Source organism: Pyrgilauda ruficollis, unplaced genomic scaffold (assembly GCF_017590135.1).
Source record: "Pyrgilauda ruficollis isolate IOZ18807 unplaced genomic scaffold, ASM1759013v1 scaffold12, whole genome shotgun sequence".
Classification (NCBI taxonomy): domain Eukaryota; kingdom Metazoa; phylum Chordata; class Aves; order Passeriformes; family Passeridae; genus Pyrgilauda; species Pyrgilauda ruficollis.
The window spans coordinates 7,533,860-7,560,015 of record NW_024510321.1 but is presented as its reverse complement, the minus strand read 5'-3'; the positions used below and the strand labels follow the sequence as shown (position 1 = coordinate 7,560,015).

Sequence of the window (26,156 nt, the reverse complement as noted above, 5' to 3'; positions counted from 1 at the left end):
TAGAATTTCAGAAAATCTCTCAGACATATTGTTCACATAGATCAATCCAAACAGGGAGTGTACATCTCAGAACCTGAGTTAGTCAGGTATTCCCTTGGCAGTTTCATGGTCAAAATCAGAAGATAGAGATGTGTGATGTAATTTGTGTTTTGATATGTTTGCATATTGTCTTTAGGTAGACACAATAAAGTTTTACCAAGCATTAATGTTTAAGAGGCCCAGAGGTGGAAATCTCTTCACATTCAGGTTGTACAGAAACACAACTTTATGTTTGCCAAAGTATTGCTGTGATTTCTTTCAGAGTGAAATAAGGAGAAACAGCAGTGCAATTTATAGGAATGCATTTTTGCTATTTTTAAAAAATATATGTACATCTAGAGTGCTTTTAATAATGAAACACAGCCAACATATTTTTTATTACAATAATGGTAAATTTGATTCTGTTATTTTTTATGATAAAATATATTTTTTCAGTTGAAATATTGTATTGGTAGACTTTAAAATATACACAAGTTATATACAAATTACATTAATTTTTTTTTTAATTAAAGTAAAAAATAAACTACACATTTTGCAATAAATTGTATAACCCTGTTTCTAAAAAGACTGCAATAAAATAGAATAGAGTTTGTCAGATTCCTCAGGCTGAGGTAATGCCCACTTCTTCTTTACATACTGAATGTCTATCTGTCCAGATTCCTTGGCCAGCACAATGCCTAACAATCCATTTGCTTTTTCTGGTTCTCCCAGCAGAGTCATAGTTACAACCCTGAAATCAAAAGAACAGGGGAGTGTTTTTTAATTGAGGCAAAATAAATAGAAATTAGTGCTTTCAAACATGTTTGTATCAGGTTACTTACAGTCAACTAAATGATTCTTATTTTCTGCTCAGGCCCCAGTATGTTCTTTAGCTTTTCACCAGTTGCAACCATTTAATGTAAATATCACAAGCAATTCTTCCCCCATGCATTTTATCATCAATTTCTAATCATGGTTGTAAATTATTTTTAGCTTGTAAAAATGAACAATGTTTGATTGCATTTTACAGTACAGCGTAATAAATTTAAAATTTAAATAATTTAAAATTTTTTAAAATTTACAACTGTAGTAATTTCCCCAAAAACTAGCAATGTGTTGCTACAGTTAACAAGGATACAAGGAAAACTTTCAGTTAGAGGGATATTCAGCAAGACTAACTTCAGGCTAGGGAAGACAGTCAAAATTTAGCTCACTGTACCTTCTTTCCACACCTTCAGTAGTTCACAAAATAAGAGTTAGAAAAGCAAATTCTAATGATCATTTTAAATCAAGAAAAAAAACCCACGCAGCAATATTAATATTTTGTTAAAAAGAGAGCACTTACCTCTCTGATGGGACAGTCTGCTTGGCCACAGGCAACAAATCATTTTCCAGAAGATCCCAGATGTAAATATTGGATGATGCATCCAGGGCAAAGAACACAGCAGGTCTTGTCAAAGCCCACTGCAGGGCAATAATTGGCTGGCCCTTTGTGCTGCCATTCCACTGCATGAGGGGATACTCTGATGTCATCTGGTGTAACCGAATACTTCCATCTGAACAGCCAACCTACACCATAAATGAAAAGAAAATACCTTCTGGGACAAAACAAACTAAGCAAGATATAAAAGGTGGTGTTTAGGTACCTGGCTTACTGGTGGACTTGGAAGTGATAGGTTAAAGGTTGGACTTGATGATCTTGGGGGTCTTTTCCAACTTAAATTATCCTATTATTCTATTTTTTTTGTTCACCCTTCATGGCAGATTTGGATTAGTGAGGTAAATCTACTAACACATCTAGTTAAATACATCAAATTACAAATACTTCCTCAGCAAGTAATTAAAAAATGAAACTTCTATTAAAACGCTTTCATACCAAAAACAGTGGTTTTCCAAAAGGGAAGAAATCAATTGCAGTAATGCTTATTGATCTCAGTCTGCTCTCCTGGGGTCTGAATAGCTTTGGAACAACTTTTAAATCATGCCTTGTACCATGGCCTACCAGACCCTATGAACAATAGAAAGAAAATTAATTAAACAAAACAACAAAAAAAGTTGCATTATTAGTATTACAGGCAAGAGGTAAATAATTAATGAGCTGATACTTTAAAAGATCCTTACTAGCTAACAAATTTTAACAGCTAACAGGCTCAAATTATAAATTTTATATAGTCTACTGGTAAAATCCCAACTAAATGAGACAGCTTCTAAACCAAAAAAACTAACAACAAGATCAATTCCAGGATGGTACTCACAATGTTGGTTCCAACAATGAAGTGATTGGGATTAGAAGACAGAAATTTAATAGTCAGTGTCTGTGGCATTCTCTGGCTAATATCCTTTGGGAAAAGGCTGAGGAAATGGAAAAGGCAAAAGAGGACATTAACACAGTGAATGGTCTCCTAAAGCTGTGCAAGTACATACAGAAACTCTTTATCTAAAATGTCTATGGCTAGATCTAGGAAGAAATGTGTATTTAAAAAAACCCCCAAAATAGAAAACGATGTTAAATATATCTCATGTAACAGCAAATTAGTAAAGTATAGGAAAAATTAGCTTTGTGAGATAACATGTAAAATTGTAATGTCCCAGTTTTCCTACCTGTTACTCAATTCCATAGTTGAACTATGTACTAACTTCACTTTCCCTCCAGGAACTAAACCTAAAATTATAAAAAATTATTATTTGAACTGATTTAAGCACTTTGCATTTAAAAAGTGCAATCAATAAATTAAATCGTAAGGTAGTAAGTTAAAGGATATTTCATAATTAGTTTACTGCATATACAGCCTTTGACATGTAAGAATCTTACATAATTCAGAACTATTTGCTTCAGCCTTCAAATCTGAAGTTACAATCTTTGACAGAAATAGAAACATAGTTACACCTTTCTTTTTCAGCACTTTGTAAGACTCAATTCTAGAAATGGTTAAGATGCACATTTATGTTACTTGGATCTTTGACAATTAATTTTAGTTATAAAATAGTGCAATAATGCATCCACAAAGCTGGTCTATGTTACTTGTTAGCAGAGAACAACATAAATAATGCAAATCCTTCTAAGACGATAATTTTTTGAAGAGGAAAAAACTTTACTGCTGGTTGCAGTAAAAATGTATCAACACATGACCACAGCTTTAAAATGTACCTCTCCACAGACATAATACCCAGCTTTAGCAGCTTAATATAGACTGACATTGCACGTGAGCTTGTAGAAACTCATAAAAAACTCTAGTTTGCTGTCATTACTTCATTGTTTATTTATGTATTTTCAATGTAAAAGGATTTTAGTCATAGCCTTTTCCAGTTAGGTAAGCATATAAGTGTAAATTTGCTTAAAGAACAAAGAATGTAATCTTCTCCATTTATGTAACTCAAAAAGGGCTGAATGGACTTGGGTTTTCTGTGTTTCCAGAGAAAACTTCTCAGGCTAAGTTAAGTCTTACCTAAAAAAGAGCTTTCAGGATAATCTCAAAATGGAGACACAGGCAACAACAAAAGCACTATAAGAGGTTTGGTTAAAACTGAAGAACAAAGAGGAGTACAAAGACATAAAATCACACATTCTTTGAAAAAAATAAACCCTGTTGACAACACAGAAAACTACTCTGACATTGTAAGAAATGTGGCTGTCTAGTGCCAATTACCAGTACAGAATTAGCAAATGAGATTTAGATAGCGGTGAAAATTATTCTCCTACCTAACCAATAACCCCAAACATCAGCTATGAATTATTCAGAATAAATCTTTTCCTCAGTAATTTTGCCTTCTTCTAAACTACTTCTTGGCATCACTGACTCTTCTTCTCTCTTTTAACTTCATAGTCCCAAAACTGGAGCATTTTATTCTACCTCTAACAGTAGTGCAGTACTCACCTAAGTCAGTTTGTGAACCAGCTAGATCTGCTTTCTGCAATTCAACAACTACCTGAAAGGTCAATATTTAACATTAATAAACAATAAATATTTACCAGACTTCAAAGTTGTAACAGTAAGAAATAACTCTAAAGGGCTGTTTGGAGAGGCAGGTCTAACATTACAATGATTACAGGTAGATTTTCTACTCCCTGTCAATGTCTGCAATTCAAAAAATAGCTTCACATGCCTCATGGATGTTCCCTGATGGAAAGCAGAATATGGCAAGCTGCATTCTACACTTAATTGCTAGTTGGCATCTTGCTGGTTTGGCCAGTCACAAAAACCCACTCAAAACAAGGAATTGTAACACATTTCCTGTGCTTTCCTGTACATGAATAAAATGAACTATACATGAAATAAAAAGGGTAGATCATTTGGCCTGAATCTGTTGCTACTTAAGTTACTAAACTAAGTTAAGGCTTTAAGGAACTTAATTACTGACACAGAGGTGAATACTTTTATCCCTTATTATTCACAAGTTCAGCAGATGGGCCAAAGCTGCATCAGATAAAAAACCCACTTAAAACATGTGATAGAAGAGTTGTCAGGACAGTAGTTAAGAGCAGCAGACCTAGTGCTTTCATAACCATCATATTTTAGGCAAGGAAATCTTATCCTATGACTTTCACTTTTTATCTCTTTAACATTTGTTTTACATAAATTAGGAATTTAATTTCTCCCCTACATTCAGTATCATCTCTGACACCACTGTGATTTTAAAATTAAGGTAGGTGGGTGAAAGATGACTGAGGACTATTAATTGAGTGCTGGAAATATGTGAACATATCTTTATGAAGTAATACAATTGATTGCCTTTTTCATGAATTCATGTACCTGTTAATACTTTTGCCTAAAGATAACATTAGGGAGTCAGATCAAAACTTTTAAGGAGAATTCCAACAGATTGGTTAGTGTTGCTGTACTTTTCATGGAGGCAATTCTCCTAAGAAATTCTGAATTTGGGTTGTTGTATTTGAAGTATTTTATGACACATTATACTCTCTCTTTTCATCCATACTCACCCACATATTGAGGATTCCATTTTCATCCATTGAAGCTATCTGAAATGGAGGGCCTGACATTTCTATGGAAGGAATGGCAACAATTTATATTCATACACTGACTTTCCTCCTGAACAATAGCAAAGGATTTGAAACATTTCCTACATTAATAATTCCTACACTAATACATCCTCTGAAACTTCTGCAGTCTTCTCAGCTGCATAAAAAGGGAAAGTGCCCTAATTCTACCAAAAGGGAAAAAAAGACAAACTTTCTTTACTGTCAGGGTAGTCAAATATTGCAGCAGGCTTCCTAGAGAGGTGGTCAATGCCCCAGGCCTGTCAATGTTGAGGCAGCATTTGCATAATGCCCATAAAAAGGGAAAGTGCCCTAATTCTACCAAAAGGGAAAAAAAGACAAACTTTCTTTACTGTCAGGGTAGTCAAATATTGCAGCAGGCTTCCTAGAGAGGTGGTCAATGCCCCAGGCCTGTCAGTGTTGAGGAGGCATTTGCACAATGCCTTTAACATGTTTTAACTTGGTCACCCAAACTGATCAGGCAATTGGACTGGATGATCTTTGTAGGTCTCTTCCAACTCAAACAGTCTGCTCTATATGGTCTAGTCTGGTCTATTCCAGTATGTGCAGCTTGTCCTACCAGAAAGGCAAATGATCTCAGCCTGCATCTTTTTTAAAATGTCTGGATTCTGTGTGGACTTTGGAAGGCAACATAAAGTGAAACAGATGGAATCTTGTAAAACCTGCAATAGGCAGCACATTTCTTCAAACCACTATGGATTTCAAAGTACAAATCTGCAATGGAAGTGATAATTCTAATTCTTCACTAGCACATTGTCTGAGAATTTGAGGATGTGAGGATTAGAGTTTCTTTGCAAAGGTTGGTCATAAAAAGAACATGCAAAAGGCAAAGGAAAAACCACCAATTACAGCCACTCATTTTAAGTGCTTTCAGATAAAAGCAAGTTGCTCCACTGACTCAGACAGGGATTTTTTTTGGACATTAGAGAAGCACTAAGACTCTTCCAAACACAGTTTTAGAGTGATAACTTGTTTTATCGTGGAAATATGGTCTAGAAAGCAGACATATAACAAGCACATGACCACATCTGATGTAAATCTACACTGAATGATCATTACATAAAAGTGAGAACCCAAAACAAACATGAATATTGCATGCAATTGATACTACAAACAACTTGAGAGGCAGACTGGGATTATAAACTGGATTTTGGCTATGATATATTTATTTCACTAGATACCTAAAGAAAGACTCAGATGTACTGATGCTTAGAAGAGCAGTTTACATACCCTCATGATAAGAGAGGCTTGAGAGCCCATAACTGTGGTCATTGTTGAGAGAAGTTGAGACAGGTTCAACTGCCAGTATAGGAGAGGTGTGGTTTACTGAGTTTAGAATGCCATCTGTAAATGAGGATAATGAAAGTTAAACACAGTACTTTCCACAAAAAACAACAAATCTTAATCACTCTTCAGCTCATGGGAGAATGATGATTACAAAGAAAGAATGGCAAATAATGAACTTTGCACAAGTCTCAAATACAATACTGCAAACTGCTAAATCAACAAAATACTACTAGATAAATCAGTGTTCCAATATTTCTATTCACTTCTCATTTTCCAAATGACTGATGCACCATTTATTCCACTGTACCAGACATTTCATTGAAATCTGCCATTTCAGGGTTACCATGGAAAGAATTACTTCAAGCTCCATAAACAATAGGGGTAGAAATAAATCACTATTTGCTATAAAAGAAGAAAAAAATTGAAGAAAAATTACTCTTAGTAGAAAGTATCCTGAAAAATCCTGAAACAAAGTATTCACCACAAGAAAATATGTATTTACCCTTTAATAACATTTTAAGGCTAATGTGTGTTTAGAGTAATTTCAATGTGTGTTCTTTGCCAGATACTCATGATTTCTGGACTGCCCTATGCACTGAACTTAATCTCATTTAAGACTGAAGGCATTAAGGCTTCCTAAGCATCCAGCATTAAACCTGCCTGCTTACATAAGCAACTACATGAAACTGTACACATCCACTTGACTACCAGCATGCAACACAACACCAAGGATCTTTGACCTACTAAAAAAAATGAAAAGTCTATCTACAACCAACTACTGTTTACTTTTACATGGTTGCTGCAATTAGAAACACTTGTGAAGAAAAGAGGATTTTGTAAATGTGTATAGTGGGGTGTTTTAGAAAGCTAATAGTACCACAGCCAAAGTTAAATCAGAATATCATAGCATGGTTTGGACTGGAAGGGATATTAAAGATCATCTCATTCCAACCCCCAGCTGTGGGTAGGGACACCTTCTGCTGGCCCAGGTTGCTCAGAGCCCCATCCAGCCTGGCCTAGCACACTTCCAGGGATGGAGCATCTACAACTTCTGCGGGCAACGTGTGCCAGTGCCTCACCACTCCCACAGGAAAAGATGTCTTCCTAATAACTAACCTAAACCTACACTCCTAATAAAATTATTTACAAAACTATTGCTCTATGTTATTCTTCACTCTAGGAATGTCTTGCATGAACATAACAGAAACATCAAAACTTAGGTGGCAATTTCGCTGTGCACGAAGTGTCTGAGCAGGATGCACAGATACTCACCTGTGGAAAATGTGGGAACTCTAAATGTCCACTCAGTTTCAGTGATCATCATACAAGGGTGCATTCTTGAGTCTTCTCGAAGGTCCCACACCAACAATGAACCATCAACTGTTCCAGCAAAAACTAACGTTGCTTTACTGGGACTAAAGCAGCAACATATCACCTGTAAAACAGTAAAAGCATGCAGGGTTGATATTATGTGAAAGATCAATGGTTTGATGAGCGTGAAATAGGTTTGTGAGCATGGAAACTGAGAAGATACAGATTACATGTGTTATGGCAGAAGGGAAATCTATTTTAAAAGGGAAGTAGGATACAAGACCTTCAGCAGGCCTTCCCTTTTCAAAACAATCATTGTGTAATCTGCATCTACTGTCACAAAGCTGAAAGAGGTGACTCAGCTGTATGGGAATGATGAGTAAAGAGAAGTCCTAAGAACATCTAAACCAGATGTATTAGGTCCATTCCACTCTTCAGCCATGAAACAGAATCAAAATTAAACAATCAGAACAACCAACAAAACACCATCACTACAACCTGGTTCTGGAGCACAGAATAGAACGAGAACAGTCTTTGTTCACTAGGCTCAAATACGTTTATCAGAAGATAGAAGATGGCATATTTTTCAGCAAGACAAAAAAAGACCCCAAGTAAAAATAAAATCTTTAAATAGTCTTGTAATTGATGGAAAAATATACAATGTTATTAAAACCTACCTCTGAATCACATATTAAAACTTTCTGAGGACTGGAGGGCTGCCAGATGTTCCAAACACATATAAGGCTCTTTCTGCTCAGCAAACCCACACCTGCCTTTTCAGGTAATCCATGAGCAGAAAGTAGTGTCTGCCTCTGAACTTGGGAGACATACAAGCAGGGGATTTTTCGGCCTAAACCGTTTTAAAAAAAGCCAAGAAAGAAAAGCAATGAAAGAAAAAGCATATTCACTGCAGATGAAAAAGCATATTCAGCTGCTATAGCAACAAACTAAGATGCAGTTATGAAGAATATTTCTATTAACAATGTGTTGCTTTTAAAGCTATACAATAAAAAAGTAGGGACTAAAGAAGGAATTCAAAATACTAGAAGTAGAAAGCAAAAAGGAAGAGAGTCGGGAAATTAATAGAATAATTATTCTGGGCATAAGCAAGCCAATCTGATCTGATGTCAGTATATACACTGAAAATTAAACTGAGTCTCAAACAGGAAACAGCACAGGCCAAGCTTTTTTTCTTTTATCTCCATCTAACATATTCATGTTAGATGACATAGGGTTCTGTGTTATAATAGGCCTTCCTAACATAATTACAGATGCTCTATTTTTCACTTTTCATCTCAACTGCTACTGTTTATATGGAGAAGATATAATTGCTTTACACATATGTCAGGCTACAGTGTCCCTGTTGAATAACTTGCCTTTATTTGTAACTTTGGCCCTACTGTCAGCATAAAGAGCCCAAACAAAATTACACCCCTTGGTATGGCCCTTCAACAATAGGAACAATAAATTACACCTATCATGTTAATTGCTGGCTTTATTTCTGGTAGGAATGGATAGAATATATTTCTTGTAAGATACTCTGATGTTCCCTGTGTGAAACCGATCCGCACAGAGCTCCAGCAAGATTAGTGCAATTAAAAGGAAAGGGGGTTTACATCATCTGATATGTGATGTTTGCACAGTAATGACAAAGAACATGGCACTTTGCATAAGAAAGAAGAGATCACTCTGTACACTAAAAGGTGTAGAATAAAGTTCCCTTACCATGGAGGAATGGCTGGTTAGTATTTAACTGGAAACAGCTATCACTAATAGACAGACTGGTTTGTCGAGATCTTAGTTTCCTGGGTTGTGTTGCAACTTGATCTTCCTCTAGCAAAACAGCAATCACCTTTCAAACATAATTACATTTATAGAAATAAAAGGGTCATCTTATCTTTCAGCTTTGCTATTTGTAGCTTTCTAAAGTTACGTGGATTAATTTCATAAAACTTTATCAACTGTTTTGTTAATTTTGTAACTTTGCAAATACAGCTTTACAGATATAGAAGTTACACAGCTCTGATTCCATTCCTTTGCAGAGTATTCTCTTTGATAACAAGTATTACTTAAGTAATTTATTTACATTAGTCAGAACAAGAACTGTAAGTGATTTATCACACTGTATACTTATGCAAACAGCTCAAAGAGATACTAAGGATATAAGTGTACCTGGCATGCAGACCGGAGAAAATTTGCTAATCTTTGTGAATCAATTTGAGGTGTTGGAGCTCCATTCACTGATGTATTCTGGCTGTTTATGGGACCTATGAAAAACAGAAAAAAAAAAAAACCAAAACAAAACCAAACCTGAGGCTTCAAAAGAGAATCAGTTAGGAAAAGTGCAAGGACAATTTAATTTTTAAGCAAGAGGAGCGTGGCAGGAATCAACTTATCTCCAGAAATAATAGCGTTGAAGAACAAGATCTGTTGGAGACTCATTTCTGCTGCCAACAGAAACATCAAGCCAGAAGGAAAAATTATTTCTGCCACTTAGTTTTCATACTTTCCACATGAGGATTCAGAGTGCCTATGTCAGCTTGCTATCAATGCAGCCTGCTACTCTACAGATTCTCACAAGAAGTGAATACCAAAGAGAAAGTTGATGTGACATGCACTCATCTATGAGTGAGTAAGATTAAAATGTTCTTCACCTCCAGATACAAGAGCACTTTCTCCTGGATGCTGTGTCCATTTCTCCAGTGTCTCAACTTCCTCAGTCTGAATGTCTCTGTCAAGATTGTCCTCATTACACTGAACATATGCCTAAAGTAGAAAGATTAAATTATCAATATATGGGGTGACACAGCTAAGACTGACAGCACATAACTGAACTTAGTAATTTCAAAACCAAAATTTAAAGCTCAGCCTCTTCTGTTTGTGAATTCAGACCTGAGCATACTGACACACTGTCACAATTTCATGCATGCACATTTCACCACATTTCACACCAGAGTGCTAAATAAATAATATTGCAAAAAATACAGAATGTCTTCCATGGCGTGTAAACAGCAAATCCAGCATATGTGGGGACACTGAGCCACAGACAGGCAAAAAGCCCTTTAGAAAATGAAGAAGGAAAATGAGAGAGTTGTCTTCTAACATAGAAAGGAAATTGCCTGTCTGGCCAAAAGTTTTGAGATCATTGCTTTACAGTAATTGAGGCTTAGAGAAGAATATGATTAATTTATTACCTTATGTCCTGGTAGCTTTAGCAACTTTATTTTAAGGAAAATTCTTTTCCAGAAGGAATATCAGCCCTTTGAGGATTGAACCGTTACTAGGTATTTGTTACGCACCTGCTTAGTGTTCATTTTACCAAAATTCCTGATATACATGTCGTACTCATTGACAGGGGGCAAATCCAATAATGAAAAACTAACTGAGAAATCCAGGTCAATTAGCGGGAGAAGTTCTGAACTCCGTTTTCTTCAAGATGAATTACAAGAGAGAAACATAAAAATGGTTAAGAACAAATATTTGGTATTCCTAAAGAAAGACAACCTGATTTTGTATCTAACAATCCTTTAATCTTTGGGAATTGAAGTTGTACTGAAATTAATTAGCAGATAAAAATGTAACAATAGAAATACATAGACTATTGTTTAGAGTTTTCATTTAATGTTACATTGAGATAATCATATCTGAAAATGCAATACTAATTGCAAATGGCAAACTTCAAATGGTTTATTGCTAAAGCCAAACTATCAAAAGCTCAGCAGATCATCTTGCCTAAGTATTCCAAAGCTGTTCTGTGAGGTAACATATGAATGTCTCTTTCTTCTATCGTTAGGACAGTGGCTAATTCTCCTAAACTCATCTTATTAACTCACATCACTCATATGTGTACATGCTTTATAAAGATTTTCTGTCATGTCCTTGCTTTGTTACACATATGTAGGAGAAGACTGACAGTCCTTGTCACAATTCACACAACTATCTATCTACTTTAATGCCATAAAGCTGTTAAGATATTTCATTTCTAGAGTGAACTGCTTGAACTACACAAAGATGTCTGCTTACAAGTGAGTTCCAGGCTCTTGTTGTAGTCTTTGATAATTAGACAATTTTTGCAGTCTCCCTTTTCCTCTCTTGCACTTGCAGGTTTTTGATGTACTTAAAAGTGATACATAAATACACACCAGATATGATTATGGATCTATAGCAATTCCATATCTAAACACTCTTGCAGATGCATTTTCTAGTTACAGCTTCTTGCTGAGGCAAGATAGTATTTGAAAAGGGAAAAGACTAAAGTAACAAGACCTGGAATTTCATCAGTATTTTAGAGTGAATTTTTTTTATGCATAAGGACAATTTTCACATCTCCTTTTTGCTACTTGATGACACCTATTGCATATTCTTACGGACGTTTTACCTTAACTTGTGCTTCCTAATGTATCATCTCTTCACAAACATGGGCACAGATTGCTGAGATATAACTCAAACATAAACTTGCTTCCTAGTTACAAATCTTAATGATACATGCAGACAAATCCCTAAACTAATAAGCTTGTATTTATAATTTACAACTCTGAAATGCCAAAACTTATTTATGGGATGCTTTCAGTCTATTTACTGGTAGTAATGTATCATCACAACATTAAATTCCACAACCCCTTCCTCTTCCCATGAAAATGCTCATTATCTTCACAGGCTGTGCATGCACACAGAGTTATAAACATAGTCATAATCAGTCATGGTACTTAATCAGCATAGGATGACAAACATTCCAGAAGGCAATTCTCCAGAGACGCCTTTGTGAGTTTCTTAATCTGTCTCTATAGTCTAGAGAGGAAGCCTAGACAATGAACTTGTGTAAAATTTGAGTATATAATTTTAGGTAATGTGAATTAAATAACTTAGACAATAAAATCTCCCTTATGTGAAAATTAGCCACTGATGTACAGCCACAAAACAGTGGAATCTGGTATTAACAATAACATTTAATAACCTAGCTTTATGCATCCAAACATTGTAACAGAAAATTTGAGATATATACAGTGCTTCAGACAAATCTGGAGCTCCTGTCCAGTTCCCCAAAAACAGGCATTAATTTGTTTCTTTAGAAAACAGAGATGTCTTAGGTATCTCAGATCTAGATCCATTTTAGATCAGTAATAGCATGTTTTTACAGCAATCAATGTTATCCCTGTAAGGGAATGTGCTATTTTGGCAATTATATGCACCACATATTCTTGATTATTTCAATAAGTTACAGTTCTGCAGAGGCCTGATGTAGTTAAAAGGCTTACTCTTTAGTACTTTAAGTCAATATCTAATTAAATGACTGAAGCATTAAAAAAAGAAATTACAATCCTGGCAACATGTTCTGTAATAAAATTATGCACATAAACTGATATATAGACACAATTCTCTTACAAAATGACAAGTAGCAATACCTGTAAATTATATATACTTAAGAACTAATTACTGCAAGTTAATAAAATATTTGATTCCATAAGACTCAAGTTTATTAAGTTCACATATTTCAAATATAATGAAAAAAACCCTGCATATCACATAGTGAGCTGCCATTTTTTGTGGATTATTTAAAATACACTTACTTCTGCTTACTGGCCATACTTCGGCTGCTTTGTCTTTGGTTTGCCATTTGGAAATCCATGAATATTCCACAAAAAGAGCTTCTGACAGAAGAATCTTGCCTTTCTGTGATATTGTAAAACACAGTGTTACAGTTCACACTTAAAAGTGCATGAAAATGTTAAGCAGTAAGTCTAAAAAGCAGCAGATTTGTTACAATACAGCTGCTGAAAGTTCATGGTTCACATGTTCCCCACCATTTTCAGTAAAAAGAGTTTAACATCAGTAATGGGCCAGCATATGACCCTTACAGTGGTTCTTTATCAATCAGTTCAAAATGACTGACCATTGTAATTTTTGCTTTAGAAGATTTATGCAGAAAGTGTCTCTTTCTTTTGCCATCAGCAGGTGCCTTGTTCCCCTGTGTACAGTAAAACACTCTGTGATCAGTTCTAAAGATTGCATTCAAGTCACACAGACTTCACCATGTGCACACTACACCTCTGAGTAAGAGCTCAGGTAGAGGAGAACCTCATCAACACAGGCTTAACTAATATCCTTAGATGAATATGGAAAACATTGAAAACCTCCCTGAAAAACTTCCTCAAAGGATGACTGCCTTTTTAGGCAATACTTGTAAAATGCTTTTTAACTTATAAAAATAATTGCCAGACTGAACAACCACCATTTTAAGCAAACAAGAACAAAAGTTCATCAAAAAAAGAATGTGTTGAGTAATTAAGAATAAACCACCAAGTGCTACAATTCTAAAATTTAAAAATCTTTATAAATTCTGTATTTTTCATTAGAAAAAATAATAATTGCATAAATCTTATACAAGAAGAAATTTACATTCCAGCATGCTGGCTTCTGCTGCAATGACCATTAACTGAAAATCTATTGACAGAATCAGAGACTCTTCTAGGCTGGAAAAGACCTTTAAGAAATACTGTAAAGACTTACAGAAACTCCATGTCATTCTTCCATGACTGTACTAACTTTGAACGAGACTAAAAAGCTATTTAATATTTTTTTGCACAATGATTCTATGTGGGTGTTCACTTAAGTGCAGACTGCAAAGGAGAACCACAACTGTACTTAAATAAGCAGCTCTGGAACTCACAGGCGTCAGATCAACTGAATACCAGGCATTTCAGAGAGAGCTTGCATTTAAAAACTATAAAGTGCTATATATTTTAATAGTATTGATATTTTTCTTGCCTTCCCTCCAGAGAAGTTGCTTCAGCTTAGCTTAAAAGAAAAAGGTGAATTTAATGCCAGCGGAAGCCCCAGACTGTTCCAGCACTCCTCAAGTTTTCAAAACCCAGACTCTCATATGCTCCTCTTACCCAAAATAAGATGTATTAAATGTCAGTCTGTACTTTTTATATTTTACAATTTAAATGATTAGTAATGCCTGTGAATCATTTAGTAATGTGGACGTTACAGTGCTTACCACAAATCTGCATGATTCATCCTGAGGACCAGATTTTGGTCTTTAGGCAGACTGTTAGAAAAAGTGGCCAGCTGACTTGTAAGTTGTATGTGTTACTCATACATTGAATATAAAAAGGCTGGTATCTAGACACATACCCATGACTGGTTCCTTTTTTTCATTTTCCAGTTTCTTTGGCAATGGATTAAAAATTCTATCATTTTCTGCAGTAATAGCTCTTTGAATTTCTTCAATTTCTGATGTTCTGGAAAATGGAACCTCTCTTAGGTTTTCTTCTGCACCTCCTACTTCATCACTTTTGTCTTCATCATCTTCAAAATCATCTTCATAGACCTTTGAAAGTAACAAAACTTCTAATACTTGGTAAACACAGACTATAGATATATTTTTCAAGATCTTGAACAGAAATTATAAAATTTCAAATAAAAACCTCATAGAGATATCGATAAAAGACATTCTTTCTATTGAAAGGTATTCTAAAATAACTGATGGGAAGAAAACAGCAACTCCTGATTCTGCAGTAATTTTAATCACGAGAAGATAACCTCAGTGTTGTTCTAAGTGCCCAAAATAGTATTTTTATTTAATATTCTAAAGTAGATACTGTAAATTTAGGTGAATTATGTGTTCTTTAAAGAAATAAAATAACAGTGTTCAGTGGCATAAATGCTTCAGGGAAATATGAAGTTGTTCATTTGACAGTTTTAATTCAAGCTGTCCTGTAACATATGGCAGACTCACATTTACTAAACTTCCACACTCCCTGTCTGTGTCTAAGGGTGGGTCATCCTTTAACAAATTCTCCAAAATAAGACAATTCATGTCATGCTAAAAGAATCACCTGACACATATGATATGAACAAGTTTTAAATGTGCTTACTTCTCTTCACTGAATGGTAAAGGGCTACTGCAGTGACCAGCTCAACAGTGGAAATCATCAGTCCTGACATGAATGGAGATGAATTCTACCCTCACTGAGCAAAGATGGTTCTAGTTCAGCTCACAATGAAAGCACATCCCACACTCTCTTGTATCTTAATAACTTTAAAGTAGACAAAGGAGAGCTAAAAATAGGGAATTCAATGAAACAAATTAGTGAAGTGAATACTGTGTGTCAATACCTTTTTCCTATGATATTTTTTCAATGATAAATTAACAGGCTTTTTTTTTAATTTTTATCTGAAATTACTAGCTCTGATTGTTTAAATAATTCAGTATTCTTCACAGAAAGTCATTTAAATAATTGAAGTCCACAAAGGCAGAGAAAACATTTTGTGAACACTTCAACTAAAAAATCAAAAGTTGGTTCCCAATCTCTGATGAAAACTAACTAAATATATAACAGAGAGTTTCTACATAACATTTTAATTACTCACTATCTACTGTTAGCCAAATTAAGGTCACTGTCACCAAAAAAATAACTAAAAGCCAGGTAATATCCCATCTACTTCTGTGAACAAAGTTACTCTCTATTTTGATACTTAAGAATTACTTGACAGACAACAGTATACTTTTACTTACTTCAAAGTCATCCTCATAATTCAGTGAAAAATCCTCAAGTCCTGTGTCTGGATTAGAGATGTGCGTATCTTTCATTTCCTAAATCAGAGAAATAAATGAAACCATTAAATAATCTTACCCCCAAAAAATCTCTTATCTGCCAAATCTTAGCATACAATAGATTAATAGTTGCTATTCTCAGATACTTCTACATTTTCAAGCAAACATATAGCATGTAGTTTATAGAGATAAAGAAAATTATATTATCAAGTGCTAATTACTGAATTAAACTAACAGTACAGGAAGAAAAACAGACCTCAACCTTATCTTGGGAAGACCAACTGTTTTTCTAATAGTATTTTTACTGGAAAAGACATAAAAACTGCTGTGTTGTCTACAGTTTCATTGATGGTGCTAACAATAAAGTAAGACTGCCCTACCCTTTTGAGGACTAAATTATCCCTACACCTAAGTTATACTGGGGAACTCACTCTGTTAATAAAATAGTGCAAATGTTGAAACCAGGAAAGCAGAGACATGGATGTAACAGGAGAACAAGATAATTTTTATATATAAATAATTTTGCTAACATTGAATCCTCTACTTTATTTACACGGAATAAGATTTATGGTATCCCTGCAAGACCTTCAAATACATTTCCTTTCTCTAGATTATTAAGGTGATTAAAATCATGCCATTTATTTATGGCAGCTTTCCTGGTTTCAACATTTGCAGTGTTTTATTAACAGACAATCCCCCAATATAACTTAGGCTGTAAGAAATTTCTTTGATTTCTTCTGCCTACAAGATTGCAGTAACTAATTAATATAGTTTAACTCATATGATTTTTAAATAAATCCTTATTCCATTTAGTCAGACACCTTTACTAACACACTCAAAGGTGAGTCTTTATTAGCTTTTAGGCTACTTTGTAGTTTTTATTACCTATGATCATAGGTACAGAGCTGTCAGCTTTATTAATAACACAGATGTACACATACAGCTTTTACTCACTAAAAACCTCCACCTGTCAGTATTGTCTGGGCTCCTGCTTTCAAGAATTTATAGAGAAAATCTATATATTGTCAATGCAAAGCAGGATTAGGAAGTCATGCTGGAATATCTCGAAGGCTGTGGCATTTGGAGCAACAAATATACAAAAAAATCAACAGCATAGAATGCAAATCCCTGGAGTTTCAGTGTCCTTGTTGAGTCAGGTCTTAAGTAGGAATTTTGCCCTCCTGTGTTGCCTCCTATTGCCAATGAAGACAGAAAAGATAATGGAAAAGGAGACCAAATATAAGAGGACTGAACTGCCTATTTCTCGCCACAAACTAGAAATGAAATTTAGGTCCTCACCACAGAAATTCACCCTTAAAGATGAGCTGAATTAATGAGTTGAAAATATCACAAAACTTTTTAAAATTTTTACAGTAGAGTTAGGCTGTACCTGCACAGACTGTTCCATATAAACCCAAGTCTATACAGCTTCAGACTTGCTGAAAATGTGGTTCTGTCTGCACATGTCCACTTAAAAATATTAAAATAAACAATTTCAAAATATAAAAATCATTTCCTCTTCCTTAGTTTTACCTCTTGTCTTGTGTCCATGTCCTCTGTTTCAATGAGTTTTCCTTTATCTTTTACAGTCCTATTCAAAAAGAGAACAACAATTTTATTGGTTAACTCATAAGAAAGCAGTTCTGTTTCAGTTTTGGTTTTTGGGGATTTTGTTTTAGTTAAAAAAAAAAAAGGCTTTTTTCCTGAAAAGGAAAGAACAGTTGGAAATGTCCACTTAACTGAAATATTTCTAGAAGTATTTTTATAGATGTCTGTGATACAAAAGGATAATAAAACAACCAAGCGATTAACCTGCAAACTTTGAAACTTTGTCCAAATTTACCACCTATAATTGCATCAAAAGGCACGAAAAAGTAGTGAGGAAAAAAACATTCATAACCCCACACATTTATTACTTGTATTGATATCTGCAGCAAACCAGAGATCAAGATCAGCTTGGTGCAATACACTCAAAAGCTATAAATCAAAGACTGATTTCAAACCTGGTTTTTCATTCGGGGGTCTTATTTATGAGGACAATACAATCAGGGTCAGAGAGCAGGAGCAAATCAACAACAAGCTTTGCTACTCAATAATCTATTTGATTATTTTATATGTAGAGAGTAAGTAGAAAGTGTCAAACTTCAAGAAGAGAATATTTTACTTCTTATGTGAGTATTTGTATCTACTGCTGTTGGGATTGACAAACACAGGCAACAATAAAAATTAAAATTTGGCTGGATTGTGTCATAACAAATCAGAGTGATTCAACATTAACAGTGCATGAAGCTGAACCAGGGTTTCAGGACATCTCACTAAACCATACTGCCTTCTTGCCATCCAGGAATGGCTAACACTCTTCTTCCCAGCGATGCACAAACAATGACTCAGCCACAGCCCCAGCAGCAGCTTCAAAACATTGCCTGAATATTCAGCACTGCTGGCACAGCTGAGTGCTGCTGCCAGGCAGCATCCCAGCAAGTGTATTCTGAAATATTTAATTTTTCAATTTTATAGGATCACACTTCCAGAAATTCACTTCAGCCAAAGTGGTTTGTCCCATGCTTAACATTAGTAATACTCAGCCACTGGTAGTACCTTCACTGCCTGTGTCCCCAGAAGCAAATAACCCAGACCTGTTTGAGCCAGGAAGCTAAACCAGGGTTTAAGAGTGACGATTGCAAGCAACCATGTACCCAGAGAATTGGACTTCAGAAAGTTGTGTAAGAATTTTACAAGGCTCAAGAATTAAAGAATTCTAAGTACTAGATATACAGGAAACTTCTCTAAGATTTCTATTTGCTAGTAATAAAACAGAAAAATCCCAAAATTTAACTGATCCTACTGAGGGTATCTGGAACTTTTCCTTTCATATTCAACTGCAAACTTGCTATATATATAAATACAATGTTTTAGATACCATCTAGGGTAGGAACTGAGTATTGATACTCAAATTAAACTAAACAACAAAATAGAGTTCTATGTAGTTCATCGTGAACATTACATGTGTCAACTTGACTATGTAGTGAATTTCCAGGTGGTAAAATTCAGCATTTCTGCCTCCAAAACGAAGTGCCCAGATTAATATATATGACTGAAAAATATATCTTGCTACCCTTATGAAGAAAAATAATTAAAGGAATACAAATACATAATTTTTTTTTGTAACTGCTGTACTATTGGGCCTATGAAAATAATATATCCCCAGATATGTGAGATTATGCTTATTGATTTGGTGGCGAATGAATCTTAGTAGACACCATCTAGTATATAATTATTTTAAATCTCTGAATTTACCTTACAAGCTGATGGCTCATTCCTTCTTGAATCCTTCCCTCTTTTTTGGATTCACTGTTCTGTGAAAGAAATCACAATATTGATGAGTCAGAAATGCTGGGAGGGAATATGTATATGAACCTGTATTAGTAGTACTCTCATCAAACAGCAAAAAAGGTTGCTAATGAATTGTTTCAATTACAGACTACTTTTTATTTCAGTCATTGCTTGTGAGATGCTCTCAAAAACTCATAGGGCCTAAAGGCTGACCTTGGAAGGCTGTGGCCAGCCTGTTCCAAAAAATTACAGTATGAGACTTTAACAGTATGTACTACAATTCACAAAAACTGGATGGAGGGACAAAGAACAGTCTCAGGCACTTTCAATCCCCAGCAGAGGGACTTGAATCTTAAATTCTGTATTATGAAGGTTTGCTTAAGTTTGGAAATGTATTCAATAGGTTGTTATGATAAAGGTCATTATCCAGAAACAGAAAATAAAATGTACCTCTGGGACGGAAGGATCAGTGTGTGTGTTCTCTAACAGCTACCTGAGCAGACTTCCAAGAAAGTCAAACATTGAGCAAGCCTCTGATAGACTTTTGTTGTCTGCTGCAGTCAGTCAGTTACAGGAATCACTCATGGAGGGCTCCTACACTGAAAACGACTCATATTGTCACCAGAAAATATATTTCTGAACTTCTATTTCAGATGCTTGTACATCTTCACTCTTTAGGCAGCAGAAGAAACCACCCGAGACCATCTCAACTGTTGTATGTCTATATGTCTCATAAAATTCATTTGATTTTAAGAGTTACAAATTACTGGAGATTCCTTCTCTCAGTCTTGTTGAATAAATACTTATAAAAATCAGTAAAAAAAGACAAATTATTGATTAAGTCTCTAGGATACAACATCATGCTCCATATTAGAAACATAAAAGATATTCTGTGGCTTCAGAAGTAGAGGCAAACCCCACAAATATAAAGGGTCTATATTCACCTGCCTACTTACGAGTTGGATTGATGTGCTCCCTTCACAGACAACATAAAAGTAACTTCTATTAAAATCTTCTTTGCTATAAAGGCAGCCAATAAACTTTAATGGACCTCAAGCCTTATGACATCTCCACTTCAAAGTGTTTGCAAAAATTTCAAAATTCATAGCAAGAAAGAATTTTATGAAAAAAAGACATTTCTAACATATAGGCAGGGGTTTTTTTGTTCAAATTTTATGGAGGGAATCAATTCTGAATTAGCATACTTAAATGCAAGTGCAGTGTTTTCATCCACCACTTTAGCCTCAAATCTCAGAAAATGTTGACTTAAAATCCTAGCATTTTTATCATTCCCCTATTGACAATATACTAATAAATAAACTAAGTGATAAGGTAATGTGTTAGCAAAACTTACCTTTAGATCATATTTCCTTCTTCCCTTTTCTCTACTTTTTACTCTCTCTTCAGCTTCTTCTGCTGGCCCTTCTCTGTCTCCATGGGAAGATTTTTCTTTAGATTTCTTTGATTTATGTTTTCCTTCCTCTTCCTTTCTGTAATGTTTATGACTTTTCTCTTTAGAATGCCTCTCTTCTTCTGTCCCAGCAGAATATTCTTTTTTTTCTCTGTGTTTTCTTTCTCTCTCTTTATCCAGCTCTTGATGTTTCTCAAACTTGTGTACACGTTCACCTTCTTCAACTTTGTAGGCCAAAAATTTTTCAATTTGCTTTCTCAAATCATTATCCTGCAAAGAGGAAAATAATATGAAATGTTTAAAAACTTCTCCAAGACAGTTCTATCTTCACAAATCTATCCAGATTTGACCATTAAAATGATTGAATTTTAAGTACCTAATCTTTTTGTCACATGGATCTTCCAGCCATTTTTTTCATTTCCTATGATAACAAGTTTCAAATTATGGCTGCACTTGAGATTTTGGTGTTTCTTCTAGGACACTGCATACTTTGTACACAAAATTCTTTGAATTATATGTTCTTCACACAAAATATTAATTCTTGTCTACTAGGTGGTCTAAAGTAGGATGTACACTCATCAATTACCCTTGCAATAAGGACATAAATAGCAGATGGAAACTTTTGATGTAGCTGTACCAAAAGCATGCATTTTTTGCTATGAAAATTTTATTTCATGTTTACTTAAAAAAGAGAATAAAATATGTCCTTAAAATCGGGTAGCTGAGATATATTTTGGTTTTGTTTTGTACACTTGCCATCACCTTACTACCTATGCATCTCTTGGATTTCTTGGGAAATACAGTCTGATCCAGTTTCTTCATTATTCTACAGTTTTATCTTATTCTGTTATGGAAACACTTCACTAACTCCCTTTACCTTCTGTGCTTTATGTCTTCTTTCTCGCTCTTCAGTTCTTGCTTTCTCCTCCTCTAGAAAACAGATGTATAAATTAGGGAACAGATTTTATAAAATTCCAACTCTGTACATAATTAACTCTATCATGCAGAAAATAGTATTTTAGCAATGTGTTTTTTCTTACATAAGATCTTTCTAAAAAGGAATTCTGTTGAAATTCTCTCTCCAAAGCTGGTTACTCCTTCTTCTCTCCTAATGAATCCCTCCAGTCTTGTGTCATGGTAAGAGTAATGACACATGCTACTGATTTCAGCAATCACCCTGCAAGTGAAGGGATCACTCAGGACAGTGTCTAGGCACTGACCAACAAAACCAGTGACATCCATCCTCTTTCAGAGGAAGGGAAACAAACATCAATTTTTTTAAAAGCATCAAAATAAAACACGCCAGCAGGTACTCACACCTGCTTGTTTTATCCTCTCTGCACAGACGGGGTATGGTTCAGAGTATTCCTATCTAAATATCAAATATTTCTGAGGACAACAGCAACCCCAAGTTACTTACCCAAACGATGCCTGATTTCTCTTCTTCTGTGATGTTCTGTATCTCTTCTTTCAAATGATTTCAGATAATTTTGTGGATCTATAATCTCATATGTCTTGTGCTTTTTGTCTCGTTCTCTATCAGAATCCCTGTCTTTATGTTTTAGTACACTGTGTCTCTCTTCCAACCATGACTCTTGAACCTTATCTCTGTGTCTCTCTCGGTCTTCTCTCTGGTGTTCTTTTTCCCTTTCTCTCTCTCTCCTTTTATCCCTGTCCCTTTCACTGGATTTAAACCTCTCTCTTGTTCTCTCCTTGCTCTTCTCTCTGCCTCTGTGTTCATGTCTGTAAGGGTCTATGTCATGAACACTCCTCTCTCTCCACAGTTTCTTTTCTCTGTGTTTTAGGTCTTCATTTTGACTATCTTGTAGTGATGCCTGAAATAAAAAAAATCTATCATTATAATTCAGCAATCTATTTTGATAGGAGTATATTCATGTGAGAAAAAAAAAATTGCTGGATTACTAAGTATGTATTTAATTTCCCAAATGGTATTAAAATGCTGATACAGTTCTAGGTATACTTTGTAAATACTAACATTATGTCTGTGCTTATTGAAAAAAACCTAATAAATTGAATAATAATAACACATATTGGAAAACAGCTTTTAAAAAATAAAACACAAATTTAATATAAATATCAGTGATGTAACTGACTGCAGCCTGAATGCCTATTTGACCAGGGGATAATGTAATTAACCAGTTTAAAAACACAAAACAAACATGATAGATGATGATAATAAATACAATAGATAATACATTTTAGGAAAGTGAATAATATATACAAAGCAGAGCTGTCACTTGGATTTGGGTGACCAGCAAATCAGACCCCATTGACTGCTGCTCTGTGATTACTGTAACAATGCATTCTTTCCATTCACCTAATTTAGAACAGAGTCAATTCTTCATGCTTACACCACCAATAAATTATAGTGCTCTAAGGCAGCTTAACATCAAGACTAGCAGAAATAAAATAAATCCACCTTTAGATGTTTCCTAAGTTCTTCTGCTTTCCAAGTATCTTCTTTGGTTCTTTTCTAGAACAGAAAATGCAGAAAAGACTGAGCAACCAATGTGCAGAGAGAAGTAAATCATTTAACAATGAATCATATTTCCAAGGAAAGGATCAAGGTACACATGATAAGTCTCAATGAAATGCAAACAATAATTTGATTTAGCTCTAACACCTATTTACAGTAAATCTCACCTTCCTGGACCTGGAAGAGGCCTGAAGCTCAGACTACATGTGTAAATTGACAGCACATGAAATATTTGTATGTAGCACTGAAAGTAAAAAGCAAAAAGATAATGAAACCAATCAAAGTACACATGATTGGTTCCTTAGAGTGCTCCCTAATAAAATAAGTTTTATTTCTTCTGCCTGCATTTGCAGAGCTCCTCCACTTGGCTGCTTGGCTGCTGTTACAAAGACTAAATAAAAATTCATATTGTTTGAGATCACTAAGGGAAAGGAGGAATTTTAATCTATTGAATATTTTTACTAGTACATTGGAGGATGATGACCATATCCCAAGTGACATGATCAAGCTATCCTTATTTACAAATTTAGACTTGGCAAAAGCTACTGAAGATTAACAAAATAATCACTGATAAATATTGTAATGATGAGCTGCACTGGTAGAAGAAAATAAACATATGATGCCCATTTTTTTTTGTTAATTCATTATATGGAGGCAGTATTTTAACAGTATATGTATATTTTAAATTATTCTACATGAAAAAAATCTTGTCTTTTCAAACTTGGATTTTATAGAAAATTGTAGTGGACTGGTAAACTTCTAAAGTCAATGAGAAATCCCAAGAAAGCAGTATTTGTAACAAAGTGCCCTTTCAGTTTTATTTTCTTCTGATCCCTAAAAAAGGCAAAAAACCCAAGAATGCAAATATTTACTACTGCAGAAAGTCAGGTGAGAAAGTAAAAACAAAGCTGATAATTTTCTTAAGTCAAGCTTTAACAAAGCCTAAGAAATTCAACTGAACTTGTATGAATGTTAAGCTGGAAGGGAGGATATGGATGGGAAGAAAGCAGAATGCTGTACTATAGTCCCAAACAGTAACCTATTTAAAATCATGTTTTGGATTTAGATAATATTTAGGTATGCATCAGCAAACAAAGAATGTTAATGACGTTAATAGCATAAAATCAGCATGACCAACAGACAGCATCAGATGAGGCTGCTTCAGATTTATTTCAAAGCTGAGGCAAAAAGCACACAGCGAGCATTCACAGGTGCATCTCTGGCACACAAGAATAAGCATCTGTCACTTTTCTGGGGTCTGCAGTTTTCACCTGCCCACTACAACCAGAAGCTGTTGCTTTTGTGAATGATGATTTTCCACTTTAATCTCTGCTTTTGAAGAAGTATAATAAACGAACAGGGAAAATGAGATATTTTATAAAGGGTTGAGACCTCTGTCCCTCTGTAAGTAAATGTCCAAACAATAATGCTTCAAACAAACTTTCAAAGGATTTATTGAACTTTGTCACTTGTCTGCTAATTTAGAAGTATTTATATACTCATTTAAATCCAGATTAAGATTTGTTACTTAAATGACACTGGGATTTAGCTTAATTCATCCACTTGAGAGCATTCAGCGCACATGAAAGGTCACAAACTTACTGAACTCAAAAGATTCTATGAACATTTTTACCAGTTAAGAATCTGTTTAATCTAAAGATAAAGCAGTTGGTGGAAAAAGAAACCTTGTTGCTCTAGATAAACTTTGAAAGAGATCGACAGGAGTTTGTTTCTTCACTCATAACTAGAAAGACAAGAGGTTTTCAAAACATACTGGTTTTAATTTAAGAACTCAGTTAAATGTGATTCTAAAGAACAAGAAACTGAAGAACAGTAAGACAAAATTTTGTCTTTAATTTTTAAGCCAGTGAAAAGTACTTTATTTTGTGGCCGTAAATGTTTATCTTTCTTATTTCCAGTACGAGCCGCCAATTTGAGAGCCCTCAAACGGGTAAGAGCACGGCTGCCAGAGCAGCAGCAGGAGGGTTCCTCACTCCGTGTGGCTGCTCTGCCCCTGGCTCTCTGGCACTCCCACAGCGACACACCGCAGATATTTCAGGTCAAAGCTGAACTTCTCCATCACAGCTCACTGGCTCACAGCTCTGGCACGTCTGCTTTTGCCAGTGACAGCGTCACCCAGTAACTGATGCTAGCACGCTCATGTGGTTTTGTTTCCTTTATTCCGGAGTTCTACAAGCGTTCAATAATTTAACACCTTAATGCAGAAGTTACGTGTGTTCTCGAAGAACTAAAGCCCGACAATTAGCGGTTACAGGAGCATCAATTATTAAACACACTTTTATCTAGAAGGTGAAACAAGGGGTATTTCCGTAACCAGCTATCCCTTTCTGCAGGAGGATGCGCGGCTGGCACAACCTCCCCCTCAGCCTCGGGATAAGCATTTCCTCGCTTGGCTCTTGCGGGGCGATTCACCGCCGTGCCGACAAAACAAAGCGACCCGGCCGGCCCCAGCAGAGCCGCGGGGGTTCTCGGGGACAGCAGATTAAACTTCGGCGCTGTCCCCCGCCCCTGCCGCGCTCTCCCGGCCGCTGCCCCTCACCTTGTCCCCGTCCATGGGGCCGGGAGGCCGCGTCCGCCGCCGCGGGCCGGGATCGGCGCTGCGTGCGGGCCCGCCCCGGCAACCAGGGCCGGCAGCCGCTCGCCGAGCGATGGATGAGCCGCGCCGCCTGAGGGGCGGCATGGCCGCGGGTAGGGCGGCCCG

At 35.5% G+C, this 26,156-nt stretch overlaps 1 protein-coding gene across 1 annotated transcript; it reads right to left on the bottom strand.

Moving 5' to 3' along the window:
* Window positions 1-314: 314 nt before the first annotated feature.
* Window positions 315-26,057, bottom strand: DYNC2I1 (dynein 2 intermediate chain 1). The gene is made up of 24 exons (XM_041490091.1): window positions 25,995-26,057; window positions 23,378-23,431; window positions 22,358-22,772; window positions 21,815-21,867; window positions 20,881-21,207; window positions 19,491-19,549; window positions 17,727-17,784; window positions 16,155-16,232; window positions 14,771-14,966; window positions 13,201-13,303; window positions 10,933-11,062; window positions 10,288-10,399; window positions 9,806-9,900; window positions 9,359-9,485; window positions 8,311-8,483; window positions 7,595-7,757; window positions 6,266-6,379; window positions 4,958-5,019; window positions 3,894-3,945; window positions 2,620-2,680; window positions 2,274-2,370; window positions 1,895-2,026; window positions 1,364-1,587; window positions 315-769 (listed from the first exon to the last, which is right to left on the bottom strand). The coding sequence occupies exons 1-24, from the start codon at window positions 26,007-26,009 to the stop codon at window positions 598-600; spliced, it is 3,072 nt and encodes a 1,023-aa protein (XP_041346025.1). The 5' UTR covers window positions 26,010-26,057; the 3' UTR covers window positions 315-597.
* Window positions 26,058-26,156: the final 99 nt, after the last annotated feature.

Excerpts from the sequence above, each read along its gene's own strand:
- DYNC2I1 (XM_041490091.1), bottom strand. Across the intron at positions 6,380-7,594 it reads AGTTCCCACATTTTCCACAG|ATGGCATTCTAAACTCAGTA; the intron begins GTGAGTATCTGT and ends CCTCATTTACAG. Across the intron at positions 2,681-3,893 it reads TGGTTCACAAACTGACTTAG|GTTTAGTTCCTGGAGGGAAA; the intron begins GTGAGTACTGCA and ends TTATAATTTTAG.